Here is a 27,458-nt window from a genome sequence, read left to right as displayed (position 1 = left end):
AGCTATTGCTAAGTAAATTAAAAGTATTTTGACTGCAATGAGCATGTCTGTATCTTATTTACTAAAATGATAAATTTGGTGATCAGAAAGAGAAGCTGAGTGTCATATATACTATTTCACATTTCCTTGTATATATGTCATAATCTTCAGCCTTATTTGTAACTGGTTATACTTTCTTCTCTGCCTCCATCTCTTAGTAGCTATGTGGCTTTGGACAACTGTCTTAACCTCTCTGTGCCTTACTTTCCTTGTCCATCGATTCGGATAATAATGCTGCATAGCTCACAGGATTTCTGTGATCTTGAGTTAATACATTCATTGTACTTGAAATAGTGCCTGGAATACATGAGCTTTCAATCAGCGATGCATTGACAGTAACGCGCTGGTAATGAGGCAGTAAAAACAGTGATGCGGGTGACAGAGGTGGCATCGGTGCCAGTGCTGGTGGTAATGGCGAGTTTTATCAAATACCTCGTTGGTAGCAACTTAGGATTTTTCATTTTCTCCCTTTGGGTACATCAGCATGCTGGCTATGTTGACCGATTTGCAAACTCTACAAAGCGTGGTGTAAATTATGTTTTGCTAGTTTTTCACTTAGCCTATTTTTTTCATATTCCCCCCCAAAATAAGCAATTTTGGAGCCAATTCTCTCTAACAATTGTATTAGCTGTATAAAATAAATGTTGTATCTTTGTCCCTTTTTGTACCTTTTGGAAGTGAACATGTATACCTGTTAGCGTCTCTGTGAGTGTATGTCTCCGGGCCTCAGCCAGGGGGGGGCCAGAAAGGGAAGTTGGAATTTTCAGTAAATTTATCTTGTCTAAGAAACCGTTTGCCAAATATAGAAAGAGGGGATTTACTCGAGGTTTACATAAAAATTGTTAATGTTGATTTTCCTCTTGTATTTCCTTGCACCATTTCTGTCTCTTTCTCCTTTTGTTTCAAATAAAATCCCGATGCTCTGCATTTGGCATGTAGAGTTTCATCAGTATTTTATCTTTCACACATGTGATTATCATCTTTATTCTGAGCCTTTTGTCGGTAGAAGAACATAGAGGTGTATGTAACCGTGTTATCGCTCCCTATAACTTCTCCCAAGGTCATTAATTACATGGGAATCACATGATACACATGGATTTAATTTTTAAGATACGGCGCAATGCTAACAGGAGGAAGGGAAAATAAGAAAACGTTTCTTGTGCACTTGTGATGTGCACGACATCATCCAATGCATTGTCTCGTTGATTTCTCAGAGTGGTCATTTCTTTCACCGTGTGTCTGGTTAAAGGAACACTCAAAAAGGTTTAGCAATCACAACGTCTTAGCCAGCACTGACAGAGCTCAGATTCCGACGTGGCACAGGCCTGCTTTAAAAGCCATGCCATTCCCACCGTGGCAGATTTGGTTACCCAAGAGAATAGTAAGGAAAACTGAAGCAAATCTGTTTTTAAATAGAACCATATTTTCATAGGACGTTGTGGGGGGAAGTTTTCTTTGAAATTTTTATCCCGATAAATTAAACTAAGTAAAATGAAATGCTGCCTATTTTAATTACCTGTAACCAAAAAGAATAAATCAAGTGTTTGTGGAGGGGAGGAATAAAGAATAATTTTCCTGACAAAATTAAATTATAACATGAAACCTGTTTTACTTGAAAGTCAATAACCGATTTCCACAAAAGTATGCAAGGGCATCATGGTAGGCTTTCCCAAGGACCTCTTCTGTTGATACTCAGATGCTTCTCTCTTATGCCACCTGCCCTGTCACCAGCCTTGTCTGTCATCTCTCCCCATGGAAACTGGCCTATCTCTCCCTCTGAGTTTCCTGTTGGTCTGTAGCTTCTTGCTAACAATCCCTGTGGTTTACCAGCAGCACTTTCAGGGGCCGCATAAAACCCTGCATCTTGTCCAAAATTTGCAATTTTCATTTGGACCCACTTGGCACAGTATCCCCACCAGGCTAAAGGAGGGGAAGAAAAGGCAACAGAGAAGGGATATTTCTAGTAGGGTCAGATTTGATCAGCAGTCATCCACTAGTGAATTTTTTTTGTCTTTAACAATTTGGGTTTTCCTAGGAGGTAATGAAAGATTGTGAAATAACGAGACCTGTTTGTGTATCCCACTGCCTGAAAAAGCCTGTGTGTCTGGTGTGGGAATGAAGGCCCATAATGCACTGCAGGGGTGAAGCTGCAGAGTCTGATTCTGTGGAAAAGAGGAAGAGCCGAGATCCTCAGAACCAAGACGAATGGAATGTAGAGATCATAGCCCTTTGAATGCGATAGAAAAATGTTTCAGATCAGATGACGTGCCAAGCAAACGTCCCTAATCCTCTTCACTGTACAACATTATCAAATGTACTGCTTCTGAAATGCACTGTTTATTCTGTGCCCAGGCGATGATATGTTGGTCTTTTCCATTGACTCGGAGTATTTTGTTTTCCTGTTGACATGTGCATTGGCAAATGTTGCCAGGTGCTCAGGAGTCACATTAAGACAAATGCTGTCTGTTCATGTGACAGTTCAGTAACTTTCCTAAGAAAGAACGCTAAAGAAGAGAATGATTACAATGTGTATTTCTCTTTTAATTCTTACAGCTGCTCTGGGCCAGGTCTTGAAGGCTGCCCAGGACCTGGGTAAGTGTTCCCGTTTGTGTCTAAGGGACCCTATTGGGAAAGACCGCACCTGTGGTGGGCAAAGAAAATGCTTTCCAGCATTTCTGATCGCCCTCAGCCTTGTGAAGTCCTTACTTCTCCTCTGGGCCAGCATGGAGAGCGTCCCAGCAGACGCTCCCCGACCTGCTCTGGGGTGAGGGTGCGGATGTGAGTGCGGGTCTGTGCCCAGTGCTCGGGGCCCCACACTTCTGTGTAGCCCACCTCTGACTTCCTTGGCCACACCAGTTGTGTTGGCTCCTTTGCCTCTTTTAGCTTCTTTTCTTTCCCTCACTGACCCAATTGGCCCTGTCACAAACTTGGATTGAATGACCTTACTGTTCAATGACAGTGCTCCAGCTTGGGGGTGTGTGTGGGGGGGTGTGTGTGTGGAGTTTCTCACCTTACATCCTTTGCTAAACACAACTTCCTTCAGCATTTCAATTCTGATCAATTTGCCATCGTTGCTTGAAATGCTGCACTGAGACAACCCGAAATGGGGGTACCTATTTGCACTTATCAGGAAAGTGTGGTTATTACCAATTAGTAATGACTAGAGAGGAATCTGAATTATACACAAGACACCTATTTGCCATCCTAACATCCCCAAACATCAGCCAAACGTCCAGGCACTGCTGCCATTTCTAGTCATGTCTGCAGAATCCCTGCCCTATGAAACCTTCCCTCAACGTCAGCTGACTCTTCTGCCCCAGAATTAGCCATGATAACAGAACCCTCCTTTTATCAGGGAAACCTAACGACAAAAAAGCAGTTTCTCAGAGGCAAAGATGTCCTCCCATCCCTACCTCTTCACTAAGCCTAAGGACACCAGCAAGCTTTTTCCTCCTTTTCATACTGTACAGTTAGTATCTGTATGGTGACATTTTCCATCACTTCCCCACCTTGGAACCAGTCAGTGGCCTTTTTTGTTGTTATATTTATTCTTTTATTTTTTTCATTCTCTCACTCTTACTATGGCTCCCCATGAAACACATACTCTGTAACAAATTATTATGTTATTTCAGTGTTCCCCTCAAGATAGTAAAACTCCATTGCTTGCAACTGCATTATTGGTGAGATAGTATGATGCAGGACATGCCTTTTGTACTCACTAAGAAGGAAGTGTTGTAAATATTGTTTTCATGAAGTACATTTGACCCACTTATGAGAAATTTGTAAGGACAATGGCCTATTTTTTTGCATGCAAATGATGCTACTAATTAATCTTTGATATTTGTTAACATTTCTACCTGAAAAGATGAAGTTTGCCAGGAGCTCAAATGGCATAGATACTTAAAAATAATAACTTTATAAAGATTCTCAATTCAGAAGCTATTAATTCAGATGATTCTTTCCCCCAGTGAGCTTTAGGAGCTGAGTTTTGAGTTTTTGCTGTCCCTGAAATCAGGGGTGCATATGAGAGGTTTGAGGCTGCATGAGGACATCCCTTATCTATGACAGTGATGCTTTCTATGCAAAATCCTATCATTTTATAACCTCCTCTGAGCTCACTCATAAAGCATTTCATGTGGCTATGGTCCCAGCTTGAAAGCCAAGGACCCTTCATGGAGTCTCAACATTAATGAAAGAGTCCCTTCACCCAGCTTGGCCAGTAGACAATACATGTCTCATGTGTGGAGTGCTATGCTTGTGATGTATGGAGAGACGCGGGGGCGGAGGGGGAATACATACAAATTCATATGAAAAGCATTACTGAAGGCTGAGTTACTTTCTGAAGTATGTGTTTTCTTGATCAACAGATTAAAATAGAACCATCATATGGAGAGGTCCAGACAGTAGCTCAGTTTAAAAAATGCAAAGAAGCCGGGCACTGGGGGTGAGGACAGGAGTTGGAAACACTACCCTACAACTGTTGGTCAGCTTTCTTTTCTCCCTTTAGAAGGTGCACAGTAATTCCACTTTCTGAGATAGCTTTTAAGTGATGTCAGTGTATTGACAGGAGATCTGGGAAATGCCAATGTCATGAAATCTTTCAGCAAACCTGACTCTTCCTATGTGTCTCCACCTCGTTCCAGGCTCAAGATCTCATCCATTGCCACTGGGATTGTGGGCGGCCTCTTCTTGGTGGTGGTGGTGGCGCTGGGCATTGGCCTCTTTCTGCGCAGGCGCCACATTGTCCGGAAGCGCACGCTGCGCAGACTTCTGCAGGAGAGAGAGGTGAGTAGGCGCCCGGGCCCGCGGGCCCCACCAGCGCCCCCTTCAGGAACCCTAGCTACCCCAGGTAGGAAGACGGACTCCTGTGCAGGCTTGCCGTTTGAAATGTTGTATCTTAAATAAGGGATTGTAACATTATGCTTTATTTCTTGTAATGGAAAAACCAGTAGGAATCTTTGAATATCCAATTATAAGCAATTAGTTCCATTTTGGTACGTCTATCCAGTGAAATGCAAATATTTCTAGGCTGTCACACAACATGGTTACAGAGCTGTGTGGAGTCCTGTTTAAAGGACAGGACCTATGTGTATGCACAGGAGAAAGCCTTGTGAACAGGTATATCTGTTGAGTTCCTGGGAAGGTGCTGTGGTTGAGAAGATGTTACTTTGGAAAATGCCATTGTCCACACCGGTGGCTGTGCCTTTCTGAGCTCTGCCCCTGACTGGTGGCATCACTGACACTGTGATTCCCTTCAACGGGTCCTCACCTGGCGTCTCTAGTGTCCAGTACTGTGTGTCGGAAGCCAGAGTCCTGGGAGGAGAGGCCCATGGCAGCTCGTAGCATAATGGCACTTGTGTGTTAGGGGACCCAACAGCCTATCAAAATGACCACAATCTCAAAATCTTCTCAATTCAGCTAATTGGCCAGGAAACAGAAATAGAAACTGCATGTGTTGAAAAGGGTGTCCTTCCTTTTGTGAAGCTCTTCAGAGAAGAGGTCTGCTTCTCCTTCTGAGTGAGCATGGCGAGTTCTGTGTGCTCAGGCACCACCACACATGGCTGTGTCTGGACCCACCTGACACACACCTCACCCTGGGTGTGGAGTGCGGAGGCTGAGAGAGCATCACCCTTCCTCATTGTCTCCACAGCTGGTTGAGCCCCTTACACCCAGCGGAGAAGCTCCCAACCAAGCTCTCCTGAGGATCTTGAAGGAAACAGAATTCAAAAAGATTAAGGTGCTGGGCTCTGGAGCATTCGGTACAGTGTACAAGGTGAGACCGCCAGAGACACGGCACAGATGCTTCGGGGGCTCGGGTTGGCGGCCCTTCAGGTCTGGGTGAGCGAACCCAGCATCCTCAGCTGCTGGCTGCTGTTTGCCTGTCCTCATCTGCTCTTTGTGTCACTGAGGATTTGGGAAATTCCAACACTTTTCCCAAGTTGTCAAGAGGAAATCTTTATAATCACAGTGACAAATCAGTGGCCCTGTGAGACTGGTACACAGACAAAAACATTTTTATGGAAGATGGCATTGACCTTTTAGAGGGGTGAATGGCACGGATGGAGTCTGAAGAACAATTGCATATCACTGCGTGACAGTATCCAGATAAAGCCCAGGTCAAAACAGCTTCCTCTTAAATCGTTTTTTCCTATCCCGTTTCCCTGAAAATAAGACCTAGCCAGACAATCAGCTCTAATGCGTCTTTTGGAGCAAAAATTAATGGAAGACCCAGAGTTTTATATTATATTATACCCACTCGTATATTATAGTAAAATAAGACCAGGTCTTATATTAATTTTTGCTCCAAAAGATGCATTAGACCTAATTATCCAGTTTGGTGTTATTTTGGGGGAAACACAATAGATACTCTTTGTGTAAAGTCTGATTCAGTTAGGCCTAGACCCGGTATCTTAGAATTCTGGGTGAAATGACCCACACTCCTGTGAGCTTAGGTTTTGTTTGTTTTTTTAAATCTAACTACTCTGATCCATGGAACATGACAGCTGAAGAGTTGCTGAGACATCATGACTCCCAGCACCCTGGCCAGGGCCTTGGAGCTGTGCCCCTTGTCCCTTGTCCTTCTGCATGGTGTCACTAATAAAGTCCATCCAGCTCACAAGTCACATGTTGCTTGGTGCAATGACTGCCAGTTAATATCTTCCCTCTCTCTTGGTCACAGGGACTCTGGATCCCAGAGGGCGAGAAGGTTAAAATCCCTGTGGCCATCAAGGAGTTAAGAGAAGCCACATCTCCAAAAGCCAACAAGGAAATTCTCGATGTGAGTTTCTGCTTCGTGCTCTAGTTGTCCACAGGTGTGGGTATCAGAAGCCACTTGGTCTCGTGGCTGTAGCAAGTTGCTCGGTTTTAGACTTTTTTTCATTGCCGCATTCTAAATCGTCACTTTTCGTGCCTTTTTTCCTTCTAGCTCTTGTTGGTATGAGTTCCTCTCAGGCCTTCTCTTATAGAGAAGACTGACCTCTTCCATTCTATTATCTTTCCTACAAGGATGGAAACTGACAATCGGTTCAGTTACCAGCTGCTATACACACATGATCACACCTGGTGATCCTCTGGTGTAGGTATTATGCTCGCTACTTTTTCGATGAAGAAATGGAGGTAGAAAGAAACTTGCTTAGGTTCACATGGCTGGGGTAGGATTCCAACCCATCACCACTTCTGACTCTGAAACTCATGTTCCTTTTTCTCCACCAAGTTATCTTATCTTCAAAATGACTTTTTAAAAGTGCCTAGAATTAACAATATGGTGCTGTATAAACTCTGTAAATGGGCCCACCTTCTGTACTTTCTCCCAAGAACAATTTCAGCATTCTTCTCCAGGGTCTGCTGACTGTTACTTGATGGAGGAAGTTTTGGAATGGTCCACAGATTATTGTTATGTTTTCACTTTCGATTCTGTTGAACTTTCTCCACCTTCTCTGGACCCTGACTAGTCAAAAAGGGGGCTGCAAACCCTCAGAAAGAGGCAGCTGCAAGGGGCATCTTGGAGCTTGGCAGAGCCCACTTCATGTAGGTGCTCAGGTAGATCCAGTGGGCAAGCCCTCCAGGGTCCTTGCTTCATGACCCTGACCTCTGCCCACTGTGCACTGATGAAAACTCTTGCTTTTGTCCCAACGCAAAGCCAGGGGGGGTGAAGGTGAAGGGATTCAGAGGTGGCTTAGGGAAAGAGTCAAAGGAAGAGGAAAATGACTGCCTTTATTGACTCAAAGATCTAGAGAATTCAGTTCACCTTACAGCCAAGAAGGACCAAAATGATACTCCCCACTCTTACATCTAACCCACAGAATGTCTGGTAAGCAGAGCCAACCTGGACCTTTATTTAAATGTGTTTGGATACAATGAGCTTTTCAGTGGCAAATGCTGTCCACTTCAGTTTCTCTGGGCAGCCTTCCCTCCCTTTATTACAAGTAAGGGACCCCCCCACACACACACTGTACACTTCTAAATGAGACATGACGTATGAATACAGTGCAAGAGAATATCTCCCGCATTGATGATATACTTATCAAACAAAATTAACTTTCATTTGAATGGTTTGCAAATGAACGTGAAGTCCCATTAATAGAATGTCAGCTCCTATCAACATAACCACACGAAATAGAGTGGACAAGCCATGGGTAAAGTCCCCTCCCTTACAACTCTAGCTCCCTCACCTCTACGTGAGAAAGAAAAGCTCTGCAGAATTTGCTAATTTAACTCATTTTCTATTCATTCAAGACATTCTAATAAATTTCACAAAATGATCTTGAAATGTGAATTTCAACAATATTTACAATGCAGAATAAGAGCAATTTTAAAGACAATAGCTATGCTTTGGGAAGGAAATAGTTTTCACTGAAAAGGCCCCCCAAAATCCCTAACATTGGAGGGAATCTGTTTTTGTGAGGTAGAGAAGTAGAAGACAGAGAAAATAAAGGCCCCATAGGGCTGGTACCTTTCATATGCTCACGGGCACTTGGAAATGGTTCCACTCACCCATCCCCACGCAGGTCAGGCACTGAGACCCAGCGCTGGCTTCAGTTGCTATCGATGGCTTAGTTACCTGGTAAAGTTTCAAAAATGTAGGGCACCTACTCATTATTCTTAAGGTTGGATCCATGCCTCTGATGAAGGAGTTTAAAACCTAGTGGAATCTTTGTTCCCCAATTCTTGACATAAAATAGCTCAGATGAGGACAAGCAAGAAGGAAGGAACCTCAACGCATTTCGACAACAGAGACAAAATAATAGACTTTCCGGGTCACCAAGCCTCAGAGATCCCCCTACCATGTGACTCAGGCATCGAACTTCCGGGGTCTCTGAGCGTGATTTGCCTGCCCGTCTGCACGCCTGGCTGGGATGGCTAATTCAGAAATTGTTGTGGAATCCCAAGCATGCTTGGTGTGGGTCACAGTGCACCTTTGCGTTTCCAAGAGAAACAGCAAAGAACAAAAGCTGACTTTAACTTCTCTGCACACAGATCAGGACACATGACCAGACAGCGTCCCCATTGTGCCGAGGGGGTGGGGCGGAAGTGATGACCTAGTTCTGGTGCGCTATCAGATTTTAATAGGATCGGGGGCCTGGCAGGGCTCCAGCCTCTGTGTGGCCCGACACCCACACCCTTGCTCTCTTCCCCGATTCCCGGGGCCAGGTCAGCTCCTTGCTGGACCCACAACAGATGGGCTGCACAAACTGCTCTGGTTTGCAGATTTTTCTCCCCTCTAAAATAAACACAATATGTTTCCAAATCTCCACCAGATCTTGAGAAAGTAGGAACAGCCAGAGGATTGCTTCGGTGTTATGGTTGTACAGCTTCCCAGACTCGGAGGAGAGACGTGATTTGTGCTTTTTCTGGCAATCCCATGGCCTATTAATTTTTCCATGGACTTTCCAGTTTAAATTTAGGGCAGGCAGTGGAAAGAGAATACAAAACAGATTTATATATGTGCCATAACGTCTGGAGGTTTCTGGTGGACCTTTAACCAGAGCACTCAACAGGAGACCCGCCTGTGGGCCCAGCTGTGACACGAGTAAATGCGGTCTCAGGTCGGCCACTCACTTCACTGGGCCTCGATTTCCTCTTTAGACAAATAATGGCCTCAAAAGAAATGCCCTCACAGGCCCTTTCCAGTTCTAAGTTTTTATAATTAGCCTTTCTCAAAGACAAAAGAGATGTGTGAGTGTCCATAAGTAGGAAACATCTGCTCTTTAATGTTGCGGTATTATGTTCACAATATAAAAGAAAAGAAATGCAGACTTTGCTTGAGAGTAGAACACCTGACCACTCAGGAAAGCATCCCAACAAGTTCTGCAGCCAGAGTTAAAAGCTCTAGGATTTTTGTTGTTGTTGTTAACGGAAGTGGCATGGTCTCTGGTTTTGCTTTGAATTTGTGGCTTTGCATGATTTCAGTGTAGTTCAGCCCTGACAGTGTTTGAGGCCGTTATGTGCCTACGTAGATGACAGGCACCGCTGGAATGAGGAAAGGAAGATGCAGGCCCTCCTGCCAAAGTGCGGACCACACTTGCTGCTGCCGCAGCAGGAGCGTTTGTATGTGGGGGAAACCGAGGCAATAAATGGCAGCGTTTGTTAACTGCCATACAGCGCTTAAGCGCAACAGGGCATGTGCTGGGAGCTGAGACGCAGGTCTTTTCCTCAAAGAGCTTGGTGGGGAAGGATGTTTTTCAAATCATGCAAATATTGAAGTGCAGGTGACCCAGCACTCTCTTCAAACAGATCGCAGGCCCGCCTCTCTGCATCTCACATGGTGGGCCCGGTGTGGCCCAAGGAGCCTCAGCTCTAACTTGAAGTTCCCGGGCAGTGCTGAGCCTGCTCCCCCAAGGCAAAGCGCCAAAATGCCAGGAGAGTTTAACTCGGATTGAGGGGTCGGGTGGGGAGGCTCCCCTGAAGAGGGGTCAGCCTGGAAAGAGAGGGTAGACAGGCATTCAAGATAATGGCCCTCCCATGGGCATGGCCAGGGGTGTGGGCGGGGGATGGCCTGCGGGAGGGTTAATGACCCCAGGGTGCTGTGGGTGGAGGGGTCCAAACGCCAGGGCTCCAGGCTTCCCAGGAACTACGAGGCCAGGGGAAGGGTTCAGGCCAGAAAAGTGATGTGATCATGTATGTGTTTAGGGATGTGTATGGGTCGCCCACCCCGCCTCTTTCCCGGGTCTTCCCCCCCACGTCTCAGAGCGCCCCCTGCTGGTGCCTTCCCTTCTGCAAAGACAGCCCAGCTTGCCCCTCCGACCCCAGGAGTAGCTGAGATGTAAAAAGGGAGCCTCTGGCCTTTCTATGGCGGACCCCGAATAAAAAGTCATTGCCCTTTGTCTTTTAAAGGAAAAGAGAATTTATGGGTGGAAATGGAGGGTTCCCTAATGCTCAGCCAGACAGAAGGGAGGGCCTCGTTGTGCATGGTCGTAAATAATCAGCTTCCTCTGCCCAAGAACAGCAGAGGGTTAAAAGAAAGCGTATATTCATGGATCTGTGTGAAACAAAGGGTCCTGCCTTGGCAGCCGCCAGCCAGCCAGATCAGTGGGGGCGGGGTGCCTTTGGCAGAGCCGCATGGCTCTAGGGTCCCAAGACTGAGGCAGGAGCAGCACAGACCCTCTCTTGCAAATGCCTCCTGGGCAGCCAACTGGGTTCCATCACTGTCCAGGAAACGCCCTCTGTCCATGTCAAAACCTGAACAGGCTACACCGAAAGGACACCTCTAGCCCACTTCACAGAGGTGGCCCTGGGACCACACAGTGCCCATGGCACAGTGAGGAGCAGTGCTCTGCAGATGTGAGGACTCCCTCGGCCACCTGCCTGCTCAGTGACCTCTCCTAGAGCCCCCATGATCACGTCTCCGTGGTACCTATATGGGGGTTCCAGATTCAGTGGGCGAGTCCTTATCCAGGGTGTGGGGACCCTGACGACATTTGAAACGGCAGCGTCTTTAGCCCTGAGGTGGAGGTCTTCATAAGGAAGACATCAGCAATGCCGAGGCCTTGAGACATCAGGTCTCTTTCTCAACCAACATGCACCAGTGGTGGATGCTGCCTGGGGTTCCCTGCGCGTGGGGGCTCCCTGCGTGCACTCAGGAAGGTGCCAGCTTCGCCAAGTGCCTGGTCATTCCACAGCCTGACATGCAAAAGGTCCTGTGGGAACAGCCATGGCACTAGAAGTCCTGTGGGCTGGCTTGTGCTGCACAGGTTCACGTTTTGAAATTCAAAATCATGTTCATGCTTTTTCACCTGGAAAGGGGTCCGCCTGCCTCTCCCTCGAGCCTTCTGACGGCTTCCTGTCCTCTCCTCCGTGCAGGAAGCCTATGTGATGGCCAGTGTGGACAACCCTCACGTGTGCCGTCTGCTGGGCATCTGCCTGACATCCACGGTCCAGCTCATCACACAGCTCATGCCCTTTGGCTGTCTCCTGGACTATGTCCGTGAACACAAAGACAACATCGGCTCCCAGTACCTGCTCAACTGGTGTGTGCAGATCGCCAAGGTAAGTGGACTGGCCGGGAGCCCAGCCCATGGGGCGGCACCGAGTAGGTGGCCGGCCCTGGGCGTCCCACCAAACAGGACACGCAGCTGCACAACCCCCCCCCCCCCCACACCTCCAGGGACCATATGGTCATTAGTGAGCGCCCCACTTCCTTTTGGAAGAAATCGAATTGATTGTCTTTTGCATGGATGCAGTGCCGGTCCCACTGCACGAGGAAAATTAATTCTTCTGCTACCTTTGAGCAGCTTTCTCTTTGTTGGATGCTCAGCCTGGTTCGATGTGCGTGTTCTTATTTTCTGGTGCACTTTCTGTTGAATACTGTGGTGATTTGTGGTAGAGTCACCCAGCAGGGACTTGATAACAAGGCAAGCAAACCAGGCTGAGCCTGGAGGACACAGGTGACAGCATGGCTGAGTGGGGGGGCAGGTGCTGGGTGTAAGGCCTAGTGTGTAGGTTACAGGAGGATGGAGAGATGCTTCTGCTGCTTCACTGGGGTTTGAGCGAGGGGGGAGCTGGCAGTGTAGGCAGTGGCCAGGTGACCCCACCCGTGCCCTGAGGACAGGAACAGAACAAAGAGGCAGGTACTTAGCTGCTCAGGTGGCCTCAGGACTTTTACCTTTATCTGAAACCTTCCTCTGCCTCAGTTATTTGCAACCCAACTCGCTTAATTCTATGTCCTTCTGACCATGGACGTACATTGTACTCAGCTGAACATGAGGAATTTGTGGGAGGGCCCCCCTCTCTGAGTCTACATCAATCATTGCCCCTCGTCACCCTCAGATAACAGGGCGGGGTGTGCAGGGGTGTGCCAGGGAGGAAACCATCCACCTGGCCTCATCCAATTCCTCATTTCTCACGTCAGCCCCGGTGGAGAAAATGGCATTCAGTCCTGCACAATTACTCCTGAGGGTGCTCTCAACTTGCTCACTCAACTGCCACCAGATGTGGCAGGTGACTTCTAAGAGAAACACAAATGTGTTTTGGGTACTGCTCCACTGGTAGCTGCCCATGATGCCACAAGACGGGCTGTTGCCAGGAGCCGTGACCTGGGTGAGGCAGGCTCCCCTCCTGACACTGAGCTTCTGGGCCAGGTTGGCTAAGCAGCAGGAGCCCCCCCCACCCCCACCCCCAGAAGCAGACAGGGCACGGGGCCATTCCAGGGCCCTCTGGTGTTCACTTCTCAGCTGCAGCCACTGGGGGCTCCCAGCACCCCGGGAAGTGGAGACCGCTCCTTCTCTGACCACCGCAGTCACCTGGTGTGCTTGCCACACTCATGGCCTCACCCTGGGTCACAGAGCAGAGGATTTACATCGTCGTTACTAGATAATGGTCCTGGAAGGCGGCGTGTGTATCTCAGAGGCCCTGGCTTCATGAAAATGCTTCTTGTTTCTGTGTGCGACTGTGTTCGTTTTCTACGGCTGCCACAACAAATGACCACAGGTGTGATGGCTTCCCACAACAGAGCCTTCTGTCCAAATAAGGGCACATTCTGAAGTTCCAGGTAGACATGAAATTGGGCAGGGGCGGGGGGGAGAGGGGACACTATTCGCGTAGCACCCACTGACCACAGTTCCTGAGTGGAGTTTTCCGGGCCTGGAAGTTTTCCAGCAGAGGCCTCCATATACTACTCACAATTTCAACCTCTTATTTAAATCCACTGTTCTGCCTCTTGTACTTGGTTTAGCTTTACTTTGAGTTGAAGTCCTTTCACATGGTGGCTGTCAGCTCTTTGTCTGACAAATTGCCTTCTAATGCATAAGAGACACCTTATTCTACTGTATTTCAATAGCTGTGGTCCCTGGAGGGAAACAAAAATAATGGCTTCCTCAGCTGCAAAGAGAGAAGTTTGCTTTTGGTTTAGTGACTATTTATCTAAGCATTAAACAATTTTCTTTGTAAAAGCTTAAAGTGAAACTACCCAGAAACACTTCGTGGCTGACCAGAAACTAAACTCCTGGCCTTTTCAAAGTGGGATTTATTGACTTCTGAATGCCCTGTGTTGATTCACAAGGCATGGGCTATCTTGGGAGGTTTCCTAAATATTGCGGGAAAGCTGGCCACTGTCATGCAAGTTTACTGTCTGGGCAAAACTGCTAAGAGGACAAATAAAATTATATTACCCAGGCAAAAGGAAAAAGAAAAAAGGTGGAAGTGGCCGAGGGAGATCTGGATGGGTTTGGGAGAGCCAGAAGGAAGCCATACCCCCTTGCCATAAATGGTGAAAACGGATTCTGTTCTCCATATAAAACACCAAACTCAGGACCTTAGGCAGACATCACCTGCCTACCACTCAGAAAGACCACACACAGTTTCCTAAACTCCTGGCTCATAAGATCATGGGTGACTCTCACCTACTGGGAGTAACTTAGTTGCTTTAGAAAGCATATCCATTCTTTCTGGCTATATAAGCCAGCCTGTAAACCCCCAAATATATCACAAGGCACAGTAATATAATAAAGTGTCCCAAACCAAAGGATCCTGTCATCACTTCAGTTTGGAAACCACTGTTGCTGTGCCACACTCTTCCCCTTTAGAGATCACCGTGGAGGTTATTGCAAAGTCCTACCATAAATAAAGCCATCTAGACTGATTAAGCTAGCGTGTTCCCAGCCCTTTGAACAACAGAGCTGGGTTCTTATCACCTAACCCAGATTACGATCTCACAGAATTGAGTTTTCAGACAAATGATACAAGTTTAAGATCCTTGGGAGCAGCCTCTGGTGAGATTTGAAGATAGCTGACAAGGGAGGGAGATGGTCTCAGGAAGAAATTTATATATGGGCATCATTCTCCCACCACAACTTTAAAAGCACCAAACTACACTTAGTTCAATCTATGAGATAAAACTTAGTAAAGATAAACTTCAAAACAATTTTTACTTCAAAGGATTCAGTTTGAAGTACGTTTTACTGTGGGAAAGAGAGGCATGGGTTTTTATAACTTGCCAAGGTCTCAAGCTAGTAAGTAGCAAAATGAGGATTTGACCCCAGGCAGCCGTGTCCCCCCGTCCATGCTCGTTACCCACAGGCCAGTGAGCCGGGTGGTCCTCTGCCCTACACAGTAGGATGTTAGTGCCACATGATCTCTGTCTGGAAGAGAATCTCTGACACTTTTCTGCCTCTGCTGAGGGCAGGGGCTCAGTGGGAGGGAAGCCATACTTTGACTTTATTTCACCAGCATTTCGCCATCTGCCAACCTCTCCACCTCCTACTTTCTGCCCTTTCTATATTCCCTAAGTCTGTGTGTGCCTGGACTTTGCCATGTGGCGGTTTATGAAATAAAACAAAGAGAATCTCATCTCAGCCTCTCACTCTGGACCCCTCCCAAGGATGTAGGATGAGGCAGCCACGGGGAAGACAGCATGTCAGGGTCAAACCCAGCCACCCCCAGTCCTTCCTTGTTCTGCTCGTGCCAGAGAAACCTTTCAGATGGTGTGAAGCGTGTCCCTGTGTTCTCCTACTGTGCGTTGTGAAGCGTGTCCCTGTGCTCTCCTACTGTGTGCTGAGGCTTCAGGTTGGCTCGTCAAATTCCCCTTAACCTCATTACTTCAGAATGTGTCCTAACTGCCTGTAGTAATGAACAACAGCAGCAAAAATACGTGGGACTAAATTGAAGTGGGGATCTCGGGGAAGAACCAGGAAATGAGATTCCTGAAAGGCCCCCCCAGGCTCTGCTGATAGTGCTTCCTGTGGTGTCTCTGTTTAGATTCTGAGAGTTCATGAGCAATATCATGACTCTTATCTTTGGTGACTGGTTAAAATATAACTCTGCTGGGCATGGAGATGGCCTTTCAAACTGCTCTGTAGTGTGGGACAGAGACGGATGAAGGGAGTTTTATCTAAGTTCAAATGAGTCTAATCTCCTCATCCCAAATGTCTCTGATTTAAGCCCCTCTGGCTGATTAGCTGTGTGCGCCAGCATATGTAAACGGCCCTTTCCTCCCCTTTCCCAGGCCTGCTCCAAAGACTGGTGTTCTGAGAAAACATCCCAATTCATTCAGTAGCTCTAGTCCTTTAAAGACCAGTGAGGTGGGGGAGGGGGGGGAGCTCAGTTCCATTTATTAGATTTACACGGAGACAGGGACTCACTGGGAAGCACAGGGCCAAGGGCTGGGGGGTGGTTTTTTGTCTTGTTTCTTTCCAACCCAAGCAGCCTTTGGGCGGGCAGGCGAGTGGCAGCTGGAGTTCCCAGCAGGAAATTCAGGACTCGGTCTGGATGGTGGTCTTGGGACTCAGGACTTGGTCTGTGAAGCACCATCCCCGCCCCTGGGCTCTCTGGGTCAGCTGTCAGGGCAGTCATGAAGCTGCCAGGACTGCCAGCGCCTTCTGGAAGCTTCTGCACAGATGTGTTTGAAATGCCTGGCACATCGTCGGGTTCACAACTGTAGCTGCCATTATCATTGATTCATTCACCCTTCAACAAACTTTTATAAACATGTGTCGGGTGCACTGGGTTCTCTGTGAGGCCGCGAAAGAGGCAAAACGAGTGTGGGTGATGACAGTTAAAGGAAGCTGGAAACACCCTCTGAGGTTCTCTTTGTGCGTTTAATGAACTCACAAAAGACAAGAATTTTAAATAAAGGGAGAGGGACAGAAAGGGTGGCTATTTCCTATGCATAGGGACTTAGGTGTGATTATTGCTAGGAGTATTGCCACACCTACACAATACCTACCTCAGAGGACGTCTTCAGGAAGTCTGTGATGGAGCAATGAATGACAGAGACAGAGGGTGGAAGGGAAGAAAGAAAACAAGGGGGTCAGGAGAGAGAGGACACTGAGGTAATACAGAGCCTGGAATACAGACGTTGGTCTAACCAGGCCAGAAGCCACGCATAATTAATCCTTTTGGAATGGGTAAGAGCACAGCATATTTAATACATAGAAGCCTTACTCTTTTATAAGACACGGGGGACCCAGCACAAAACACAGTCCTGGGGTCCCAGGAATCAACGGGGAGACTGAAGCTGAAGAAAGGACCCCCCGGTACAAGAGGTGACAGGGAGCAGCAAGTTTGTCCTGTTTGGAAGCATTTTCTCAGCTTGTCCTTCCCTCTACCTCTTCACACGTCATCCATACATTATGATTCCTAATTTACGAGTGCTGTCCCAGAGGAGAGCCTGCTAATTTCCTCTTCAGCACACATGAGCCACGCTAACCTTCCCTCCGACCCCCAGCATCTGAGAAGTCTTAGACAGGGAACCACTTCAATCAAACAGCGTCTTCAACGTTAATTCAGGAGCTTTCTAGATAATACAAGGGAGAAAGGAGACCTGGGAAACAATCACTTCTTTTTTCCCAAGAAAAGACAAACACGAAAGGCCTCAAAAGTAGCCCGCAAAGACTAATTCCTGGTAGCGTTTTCATAAGATTCTACTTTTCCTGTGATGGTTAGTTTTGCTCTAGAAAGAAAAAAATTTTTAATTTCACTCTGATATGACAAGCTAGTCATTTTCACCTAATACCTATGCAAAAGGAAGCAAAAAAATTGCCAGAAAATTTGGGGTGGGGGGGAGGATTTCATCCCTGCCTTTGCATTAAAATGGAGATTCCCTCCACAGCTGCAAGCAACCTAGAGAGTAAAAGAGAGTTGGCTAAACCCATTTGTTTGCATTTCATGCACTTCAGGAAGCATTCCTGTGGTGCCTACTCTTTACTAGAGAGTTCAGGAGTGTCAGCTCCAAAGCAAGTTGGAAGTAGCGCCCCCTCCTGACTGGAGAGAGGAGAGGTGCCTTTGCGGGTAGGTGGGAGGAAATTCAACAGCCTCTGCAGAGCTTACCCCCACGGCCCCTGCATCCTACCAGCCCAACCACGTACAGAGGGGAGGGCTGCCTACTCATGTCAGCAGGTTGGAGCTTGACAGGGTATAAGGGAGCTTGGCACAGCTGGGTCAGAAGTGACAGTGCGTGTGACAGTGTCACCGTGGGCAAGGGCTGGGGTTCAGGAGTAGTATTTCCAGCAATTCATTATGTGTTGGGCACTGTTAGGTGCTTCTCAGCTGCCCTTCCTTCCTTCCTTCCTTCTTTCTTTCTTTCCTGCCTTCCTCTGTCCTTCCTGCCTTCCTAACTCCTTCCTCTCTACTTCCTCCTTCCTTCCTTCCTCCCTCTTTTCTTCCTGCATCCTTTGTTCCTCTGTTCATTCCTTCCTTCCTCCTTCCTTTCTCTTTTCCTTCCTTCCTTCCTTCCTTCCTTCCTTCCTTCCTTCCTTCCTTCCATTCTTTCCATTCTTTCCATTCTTTCTCTTACAACAGCAATTCTGACTACAACAGAATTACGGAGGCCACCAGAGAGGGAGAGGGGAAGAGCACTTTGAAGCAAAAGCAATAGCCATGTGGTTTCAGTTTTAAAAAGAGAGAGAAAATAGCACTGGACACAAGTCGTTGGGGAGAGAGTGCCGCCACTTCACAGAGAAGCACACAGCTTGGCTAAGTGCAGGGAAGGTGAGGAGCCCGGTCTCGGCCTGATGGCGGAGCTCTTGCTGTCACTGTCCTCTTCTACGTGGTTCATCTGGGTTTGAAACTCGAGTAACTGGATGGAGAAAAGTTAACAAAGCAGCAGCTGGTTATGTCCTATTTCATTTGCCTTTATATCCATTCAGTAGACAGTTACTCACGTTTACCAGGTTCCAGTTCCTGTGTCCACCAAGGGAAGGACAGAGATGGGCTCCATTGGTCCCTGACACGGAGAAGCTCTGCATGCCTCCCCTCAGCCCAAACCCAGGTCTGTGCTCCCGGGGTGACGGTCTCACCACATGGCCCATTTTTGCAGGGCATGAACTACCTGGAGGACCGGCGCTTGGTGCACCGTGACCTGGCAGCCAGGAATGTCCTGGTGAAGACGCCACAGCATGTCAAGATCACAGACTTTGGGTTGGCCAAGCTGCTGGGTGCCGAGGAGAAGGAATACCATGCGGAAGGAGGCAAGGTAAGGGGCAGGCTTGTAGGCCAGCCAGCGTTTTCCCGCCAGCAAGCTTAATGACGTCAGGGACCTTCTGGGTCTAGCGAGGTCTTCTGTCTGTGCAAACCGGAGCGGCTTTGGGAGCAGGATTTGCTGGGAGGGTCTGTCATTTCTGTCACGTGCAGAGGCCAGCAACAGTACACAGGAGTTCAGCTCCCTCTCCAGGCCAGCCAAGGGTGGCTTTCAACCTCCCCTGCAGGATAAAGCACCCTTTGGAAGAACAGCTGGGGAATGTACAGCTAATTTGGTGGCACACTGCTGTTGAGGACATCTCAGAACTACAGAAACCTCCCAAGTTCCGGGAGCTCCCAAGGGTGTCTGTGACTCACGCCTGGCACTGGCAGCAGTGGGGTGGGCTCCCCCTCTCAGACAGGTTTGGGGGCTCTCCACGGGACTCTCCCCCAGCAGGGAGGGCCACAGTTCTCTTAGGCCCTCTGGAATATTCTCCATCAGCTGTATAGACCCGCTTTCACGTCTCACTCTAGCCTGCGTTGCTCCAAGCAGCTGGCCCCAGCAAACACCACAAACGCGGGGTGGATAGGACCACAGGGCACAACCAGAGCCCCCAGCTGCCAGAATGTGCAGCCAGCGCCCCAGACTGCACACAGATGCCAAGTCTTCAGCCTAACAGAACAGCCCTGCTCTCAGCCTGCTGGGCGAGGACTAGGCCTGGGGGGTGGGGGAGGCGGTGGCCTGGCTTCCCCACATTTGTCACTTGCAATTTGTTCCAGCGTGGTTTAATGTTTTTCAACAGAGGGAAGCTAATAGTTGTCTTATTACTTTATCTCTCGTCATCCCAAGGTGCCTATCAAGTGGATGGCGTTGGAATCCATTTTACACCGAATTTATACCCACCAAAGTGACGTCTGGAGCTATGGTGAGTCAAAATCCTGGCGCTAATGACTTTGTAGTGAGGCTCAGTTCTCTTGTACTGTTTGTTGACTTACATTATATGCTCTGCCATCCAAGTATTTTCTTCCAAGACAATGACCAATAATAACGTAACAGTTGCTGTCTATCTTTTGTACTAAGAAAACACGACAAAGGAAATTGAGTCTAACTACCATAGTAAGTATCACTGGAGATGAGTGAACTTGTCAAGAGGGGATAGCGGGGGAGAGAGAACTTGAACTTAGGAAATGCCTGTGCCTGCAAAATCAAACCAAACTCGACCTCTCGCCATGAATTTGAAGTCAACCAAAGGGAGATGACAAATGAGTTTTCATGGGGAAGCGTTTCCAGTAGAGAAACGAGGTTTTGTGATGAACTAACTCAGTGGCTAAGAATGGCTTAACAGAAATGCACTGTGGGAACACAATAAGGAAAGGGAGGTGGTCACTGCTTCTAGCACCAGTAAGGACCAGCTCATCAGGGTCTGCTTCTAATTCCTGTGCCAAATCCCACCGTCACCTGTACAAGCCTGAGCCCCATCCTCTGAGGAGCTTCCCTGTTCCCAGCATGCCTTTCACCATCTGGCCTCACGGCCTTTGTACGAAGGATTTCCTGAGCCTACAAGGGCCTCGTCTTTTAAGAAAGTGTCACTAACACAATTTCACTGCTGTCCAGGTGTTCTCACATGTCATCTAGCCATCTACTGAAAGCCTGCAAACCTTCCATACTGTGTTTAATTGTGACATATCAGCCTATCCCCAGCTATTAAAGCAACAGGGGGAAAAAAGGAAGGGTCACCCCACCCCCACAGAAATGTGTATGTGGGGAGAGCAATGTTCAAAGGAATTTCCAAGAGGAATTTAGTCATTATCACAAAAACAACATCATTTAGGATATTGTCCATTTCATATTTTTTCCACAGCACTGTTAACTTCCTAACATTGCAAATGCTTTTTTTCTTTTTGTTAATTTCATGGGTCTTTGTTTACCTCTTTAGAATCAAATTTTACAAAGGCAGAGATCTTTGTGAATGAATGAATGAATTTTTACATGTACCTACCTGTGAGCTGAGCGGTCTGCAATGAATGAGCAAGATAAGGAAATAACACTGTTCTGATGCTTCTCATTTTCAGTCACTTTCAAGAGATGTCTGTCTACCCCCAACATGGGTGGAAAGACGTGCTTTTTGCCCCACTCCTGGACCTGCCCAGCATCACCTTCTTGTCATGGCAGTAGCCCAAGCCAGCTCTCTCCCTCAGTGACCCCACAGCAAGGGCTGCTAATGGGTCTTCTCTCTTCCTGTTTTACACACTCTCATCTAGTCTCCAGACAACGAGGAAAAAATATTTTTAACCCTATCAGACTTTTCCTTCTCCGCTTATCATCCTTCTTTGGTTTCCAAGTGTGTCCCAAATAAACTCTGAACTCCTGACCAGTATCGATAAGCCCGTGAGTGCCCTGGCTCCTACGGCTTCTCCACTGTCATATGTTCTGCCCTCCCCTTGCCCCCCCTCAGTGCTCTGGTCAGCCTGTGCCAACCCAGTTCACACCTGGCCCACGTTTGTCAAGGAAATGACAACTCTCTTCAATTCAGTGACTTAGTCCCTTTGAAAGGTTACAGCCAGCATCAGAGAGTCAGCGTCGCCGTCGTGGCTGCGTGTTTTTCATTTCGGTGTAAATTGTGTTGTCAGTGATAATAATCTGCTGTGCACGACAATTGTTAAATCATGAGCCTGAATTTTTAGTTTAAAAACCATCCCCTGTTTCTTCACCCTCCAGTCCCCAGTCAAGGCAAAATAGTTTACTAAATTAGGACCCATGTGCTCGTTCCACTTAGGAGTGGAAAAGAGAGAGCATTCAAACCATCTGCCAGTCCCACTCATAACCCACAACCAGGTATACACACTCCCTTCCCTTTCTCCATTTGTTCCCAAACCTGGAAAGCTTGCCTTTCCACAGGGATCCATCATGCACGTTTAAACACAACATTCAAACCTAGTTAGATGAGAATCAGTTGACCTCAGAGGTCTAGAAATGGGTTGTGCCTTCTCTCACCAACTCCGTGTTGACTAGTGGTGATAAACGCAGAAGAATCTCTTTCCTGGTGCCTGGACCATTACTTTCCCTCATTTTCCAACTTTGCATCCTGTACATTAATTCAGGCCATTTCATTTGGGATGCCCTCTGGAGAATCCAAGCAGATTTGTGGTGACCCATATCTGGGGGCCAACTCTGAAGAATGGGTCATCGGACTGACCAGAGAGCAGGAAACCACCGGGTCTGTGTCTGAGCCCTCCCTCCGCAGTCTGGGACCCAGGCTCAGTCCCACTGAGGTTGTCTCTAGTGGCACCAAGGGCACATTTGCTGTCCAGGTTGGGACGAGCTCCCGAAGGTGTTCGTATGTTTCTAGAGCAGAGAATTCCAGGCACAGGAGCACAGAGATGGAAGGAGCATCAAAACTCAGGGATGGTCTGCAAAACAAATACCACTTCTAAAATTATGACTGCTTTGATTTTTTTTTTTAATCATGATAATTGATTTTGAAACAAAAAGTACAGGGTTTTTATGTTTATCAAAAGAACAAGTCTCTCTCTCTTTCTCTGTTTCTCTCTCTCTCTGTCTCTCTCTCTGTCTCTCTCTCTCTCTCTCTCTCTCTCTCTGTTTAAAAACCCAGTTGATGTCCTTGTTTATAATCTCCATCTTTCCACTTCCAAGTCACTTAGGGCCGCTGTCTGAGTGTGTCACTCCTGCTCCATAGCATAATAATATTTGTGTTATTAGCGTGGTTGCATTATCCATGTTTTTATTACTAAAGTTTATCACTTTTTGGCCACTTACTATTTTCCTGGCATTGTGTGAAAATTTCAGTTGTATTATCTTACTTGATCCTCTCAACCATTGTAGGAGACAGACACTCTCATTATCCCACTTTACAGAGAGGTAAACTGAGGCTTCCAGCAGGGAAGCAAATTGCCCAAGGCCACGGAAACTTAAGTCTCTAAACACTAGAAACAGTATCAACAATGACTAAAGGCAAGGTTTGATTATCAACTCAGAGCGGCTCCTTCATCCTGTCAGGGGTCACTGTTTGGGAGCTGATGACGTTTGGGTCCAAGCCTTACGATGGAATCCCAGCGAGTGAGATCTCAACTGTCCTGGAGAAAGGAGAGCGCCTCCCACAGCCGCCTATATGCACCATCGACGTCTACATGATCATGGTCAAGTGTGAGTAACCGCTGTGGCCGTCCACACTTGCTTAGCTGGACCTTGGCACTCCGAGTGCATTTCTGTGCCCAGAAGGCACTGCTGCCTTCAGCCAAATAATTGAGACTTGAGATTTCCCCAAAGAAATGCTGTCACATTCTTTACAGCAGGCAGTCAAGTCCAGAAACATCCAATAATACCCTCCCTCAAACATTCTTCAGGAAGTACTTCCTTGACTCATTGAGCATTGTGACCTGACATTTGCCCGTGTTTGCAAGCAGATAAATAAAATCAAAGCCCTCCATAAGCCATTACACCAAAATATCCTATTCTGAGTTGCTCAATGAAAAAGCCGCCCCACATTTTGAAGTCTGTTACCAGAGAGACTGTTTTGAAATGCCTAACAATGAGTAACCCCGTGAGGCGAATAGAATCAACATTTCTGCTTTGACTTAAACCTTTCAAATAGTGGGTTTATGTGAGGCCTGACTGCAGTGTAGCAAGCAAACATTTTAATCCAAATAAGAGTGTGGAACTCGGTTGACGCGTTTATTCCACCAGAACCACAAGTTCAGTAGGCTAAGGAGGTAACGTTACACGTATGATGGGCATTTCCACAAGAAGTAGCCCAGGGAATGTGATGGAGCACAGTTAAGGTAAACATTGATGGCTTTCTGAGCTACAGACCACGGGGTTCATCTATTTCAACTTCCTCGCTTTGGGCTGAGGAAGCTGGGGTGCACAAAGGTGACAGTATTTGTCTAAGGTCACATAGCAGCCTGGCCTAAAATAGCCCAACATCCTGGTGATAGAAAATAAATGTGACCCCTCAAGAGGCACGAGGGTTTCCAGTCGATAGCTGCTCTGCCAGCTTGGAATCACTCTGCACTGGCATGGCTTCCTCCTAAGGAAGGCACTGAAGTACCCCATGAACTGCACATGTGACTCCCGAGCCTGTAACACCATGAAAGCACCAGGGTGGGGCGTTCCCAAAGCCCGAGGTTCCTAAAGAAAGGTCCTAAGTTTCCCTAAATGGAATGTGGTTTCAAGCTTGCAAGATTGTTGAGTGAATGTAGAGAAGGGTGACCATCGAGTGAGGCCTTTGTCAGCCTGGACACCAGGGCACCTGCAATCAGAGCAGTTCACAAAGAGCGAAGCGTGTAACAAGGCTGCTGGATCTCTTAAGGTGACAACACCGGAATGCTGGCCCTAGGAAGAGCAGGCGCAGAAAATTAGAAGATGTTATTGTCATTCTGATTCATATATATCATGGCCTTTAAACAGGAATCAGTGCTGGTTTGCCTATCCCAAAGATTAGGTGTCTTTCTTCATCATTTATTTGTGTAACAGGATCTCGCCATAAGTGCTTTCTTTAAGCAATGCCATTTGTATCTTTTTTTTTTCAGGGTTCTGATTGTACCATTTTTTGTCATTCTTTCTCCAGGCTGGATGATAGATGCAGACAGTCGCCCAAAATTCCGTGAGTTGATCGTCGAATTCTCCAAAATGGCCAGAGACCCCCAGCGTTACCTTGTCATCCAGGTATCAGATCTCAGTCTGCACTTTCACTGGGAAAAGTCCCTTCAATGAGCATCAAATGTCACTGGGCTCCACTCAGGGGCTGACACTGTCACCTGGCTGTGTCATTAGATCCTCGGTGCATTGGAACAAGCTCTGGGGGAGGCACAGGCCACACTGCAAACGAAACAGAGCTCATTTGTGGTGCCCCTCCAGCTCCATTTGCCACCCCCCGTCTGAACTCTAGTGTCCAGGCAGCCTCCCTCACTCCGTTTCAGGTATCACCTTTGTATGTCAGTTCGTCAAAGCCTTGGCTGGGTCTGATGGAGAAGCAGGCTTTGGTGTTGGCCAAACCTGGCTTCAAATTCCTGATTCTCCACTTAACCACCTTCGGTTAACAAAACCAAGCTCATAGAGCTGTGTTTAAGGTTTCCGGGTAGGAATTTCTGCCCATTCTCGGGAATTTTTTTCACTTTTCCATTCCCGAATCCCGAGAAAAGTTGGTCAGGAAATCGGGAAAATCGGCTCCTTGAACCCAGTAATACCCACAATGGGAAATAAACGTACTACTCACAATGTATCACTTAGACATTTTTCCTATTTATTGCTAGGGTTTCTGGGCGGGAATTCCTGCCCATTCTTGGGAAATTTTTTTTTGCTTTTCCTTTCCCGAATCTTGAGAAAAGTTGGTCAGCAAATCGGGAAAATCGGCTCCTTGAACCCAGGTGGTTGGTAGTATCAGTCGTCACTTTGTGGAAACGATTCATTGTGGAGAACAGAAAACAGTTTATATCTCGGGATTCGGGAACGGGAAAGCGAAAAAATTCCTGAGAACAGGCGGGAATTCCCACTTGGAAACCCTAGTTGTGTTAAACATTTGATGAAATAATATATGCAGAATACATTGCATAACACCCAAACGTTCTGCTCAGTAATCCAGTGTGTGTGTGTGTGTGTGTGTGTGTGTGTGTGTGTGTGTGTGAAGGGTGAGGGGGAAAGAGTAAAGGCAGGTTTTCCCCACACCACCATGCAAGTAACTCACCACCAGTGGGTTGTCCTACAATTCATCTCAATTCTGACACTACCTGGAGATAGCGTCCCATCCCACAGGTTAAGGGCTCAGACCTCCAAGACTGCCCCCACCCCTTCCTCTTCAGATGCCAATTGCAAGTCTAGGTTTCTGACCAACAGTCTATAAATCAGAGGTTCCTACAACCCTCTCCTTGGGTTCCATTAATTTGCTAGAGCAGCTCTCACAACTCAAGCAACTCATTTACTCACTAGATCACTGGTTTGTTATAAATGGATGTAACTGGGAACAGCCCTACAGAAGCGACGCATAGGTCAAGATAAGGAGAAGGGAGGAACCCAGAGTTTCCCTCCCTCTCCAGGTGCACCACTCTCCCCAAATCTCCACGTGCTTACCAGTCTGGAAGCTCTCTGAACCCTGTCTTTTTCAGTTTTTATGGAAGACGCTCTATTGTTTGGGCCTGGTTAATAAATCACTGGCCATTGGTGATTGATTCCACCTCCAGCCCCTCTCCCTTCCCCACAGGTTAGTGGGGTGGGACTGGAAGTTCCAACCCTCCAATCACAGGTTGGTTCTCCTGGCAACCAGCCCCCATCCTCAGGTGTGAGCCTAAAGTCACCCCATTCATGTAACTAGAGACACTTTCCTGGCTCTCAACACGGAGGAAATGCCAAGGTTTTTAGGAGCTTTGTGCCAGGAATAGCAGACAAGACCAAATATGTATTTCTGATTATAAATCACAACATCACAGCACCTAACAGCGTAGTACACACTCGAGAAATGCTACTACTTCATCCCTTTCTTTTCCCTCCTACGCGGTTTGCATTTCATTCGGAGGCTTTTAAACATCAAGGAATGTTTCATGTTTTAATTTTATTGCGGGGAGAGGCGGAAGCAGCTGTACTTCACAGGGAGGTGGGCATGCTTTGATATCTACATTGGCAAACCTGCAGTGGACCTAGATGTGGAATAACATCCCTGTGGGCCTGTCTAATGGTCTCAAAATCTGTGCCCCAGGGGGATGAGAGAATGAACTTGCCCAGCCCGACCGACTCCAACTTCTATCGCGCCCTAATGGATGAAGACGACATGGAGGACGTGATTGACGCCGACGAGTACCTCATCCCGCAGCAGGCCTTCTTCCACAGCCCCTCCACGTCCCGGACGCCCCTGCTGAACTCTCTGGTAAGAGGTCTTGCTCTTTCTCAAGCTGTGTCGATCGGATTGAATGAATGAGCTTTAGAGAAACCGACACCTTCCTAGCGGAACTCACATAGAGGTGAAGAGGTACATTTTAACCAAATGGCAAAGCCAAACTCGGAGCGAAGCGACTGAGTGTATTATGTTACCGCATTGCGACAACCCGACGTCCTCACTTTAGCTTCCCTTGGGAACAGAATTAAATCAGAACTAAACCTAGTTTTTCTAAAGCTGATGGGTCCCAACAAAATTAAGCACCTTTAAATACATCCACTGCATGAGACGCCTCTTTCCGTTGTGGAAATGGGTGAGAAGGTGCCTGAGCTCCCTCAACAGCTCCCATTCTTTTTCAGAGTGCCACCAGCGGCAACCCCACCGTGGCCTGCATTGACAGAAACGGGGTATGTATGAAAGCCTGACGCGCCACAACTCAGGAACAGCTGTCTCCGGGCTCTCGTGGTCGCAGAAAATGCCCATCTGAACCCAAAGAATCCTGATTTTCCTTCCTGTTTCATTGCTTCCCTGAAGCAACGAAATGGTTCCTTGACCCCCACCCGAAGGCCAGCCATGAGCTATCGCTTTACCATAGCACTGTCAAGGCTGCAGCTCAGGAACCAAAAGCATCAGCATCGCCTGGCA

The 27,458-nt window shown here is 47.4% G+C and overlaps 1 protein-coding gene across 2 annotated transcripts in view; it reads left to right on the top strand.

Moving 5' to 3' along the window:
• Positions 1-27,458, top strand: part of EGFR (epidermal growth factor receptor) — a 157,635-nt gene that overhangs the window by 126,154 nt on the left and 4,023 nt on the right. For both annotated transcript variants that reach the window (XM_019726356.2, XM_019726357.2), the window contains exons 16-26: positions 2,593-2,631; positions 4,683-4,824; positions 5,690-5,812; positions 6,719-6,817; positions 11,839-12,024; positions 18,788-18,943; positions 19,778-19,853; positions 22,946-23,092; positions 24,516-24,613; positions 26,637-26,804; positions 27,173-27,220. In XM_019726356.2, the coding sequence (XP_019581915.2) occupies positions 2,593-2,631; positions 4,683-4,824; positions 5,690-5,812; positions 6,719-6,817; positions 11,839-12,024; positions 18,788-18,943; positions 19,778-19,853; positions 22,946-23,092; positions 24,516-24,613; positions 26,637-26,804; positions 27,173-27,220 (1,282 nt within the window). The remainder of the gene's footprint in view (positions 1-2,592; positions 2,632-4,682; positions 4,825-5,689; positions 5,813-6,718; positions 6,818-11,838; positions 12,025-18,787; positions 18,944-19,777; positions 19,854-22,945; positions 23,093-24,515; positions 24,614-26,636; positions 26,805-27,172; positions 27,221-27,458) is intronic.

The sequence above is a fragment of the Rhinolophus sinicus genome, linkage group LG09 (genome assembly GCF_036562045.2).
Source record: "Rhinolophus sinicus isolate RSC01 linkage group LG09, ASM3656204v1, whole genome shotgun sequence".
NCBI lineage: Eukaryota > Metazoa > Chordata > Mammalia > Chiroptera > Rhinolophidae > Rhinolophus > Rhinolophus sinicus.
The sequence above is the reverse complement of the archived record's forward strand: the minus strand, read 5'-3'. Positions and strand labels throughout refer to the sequence as shown.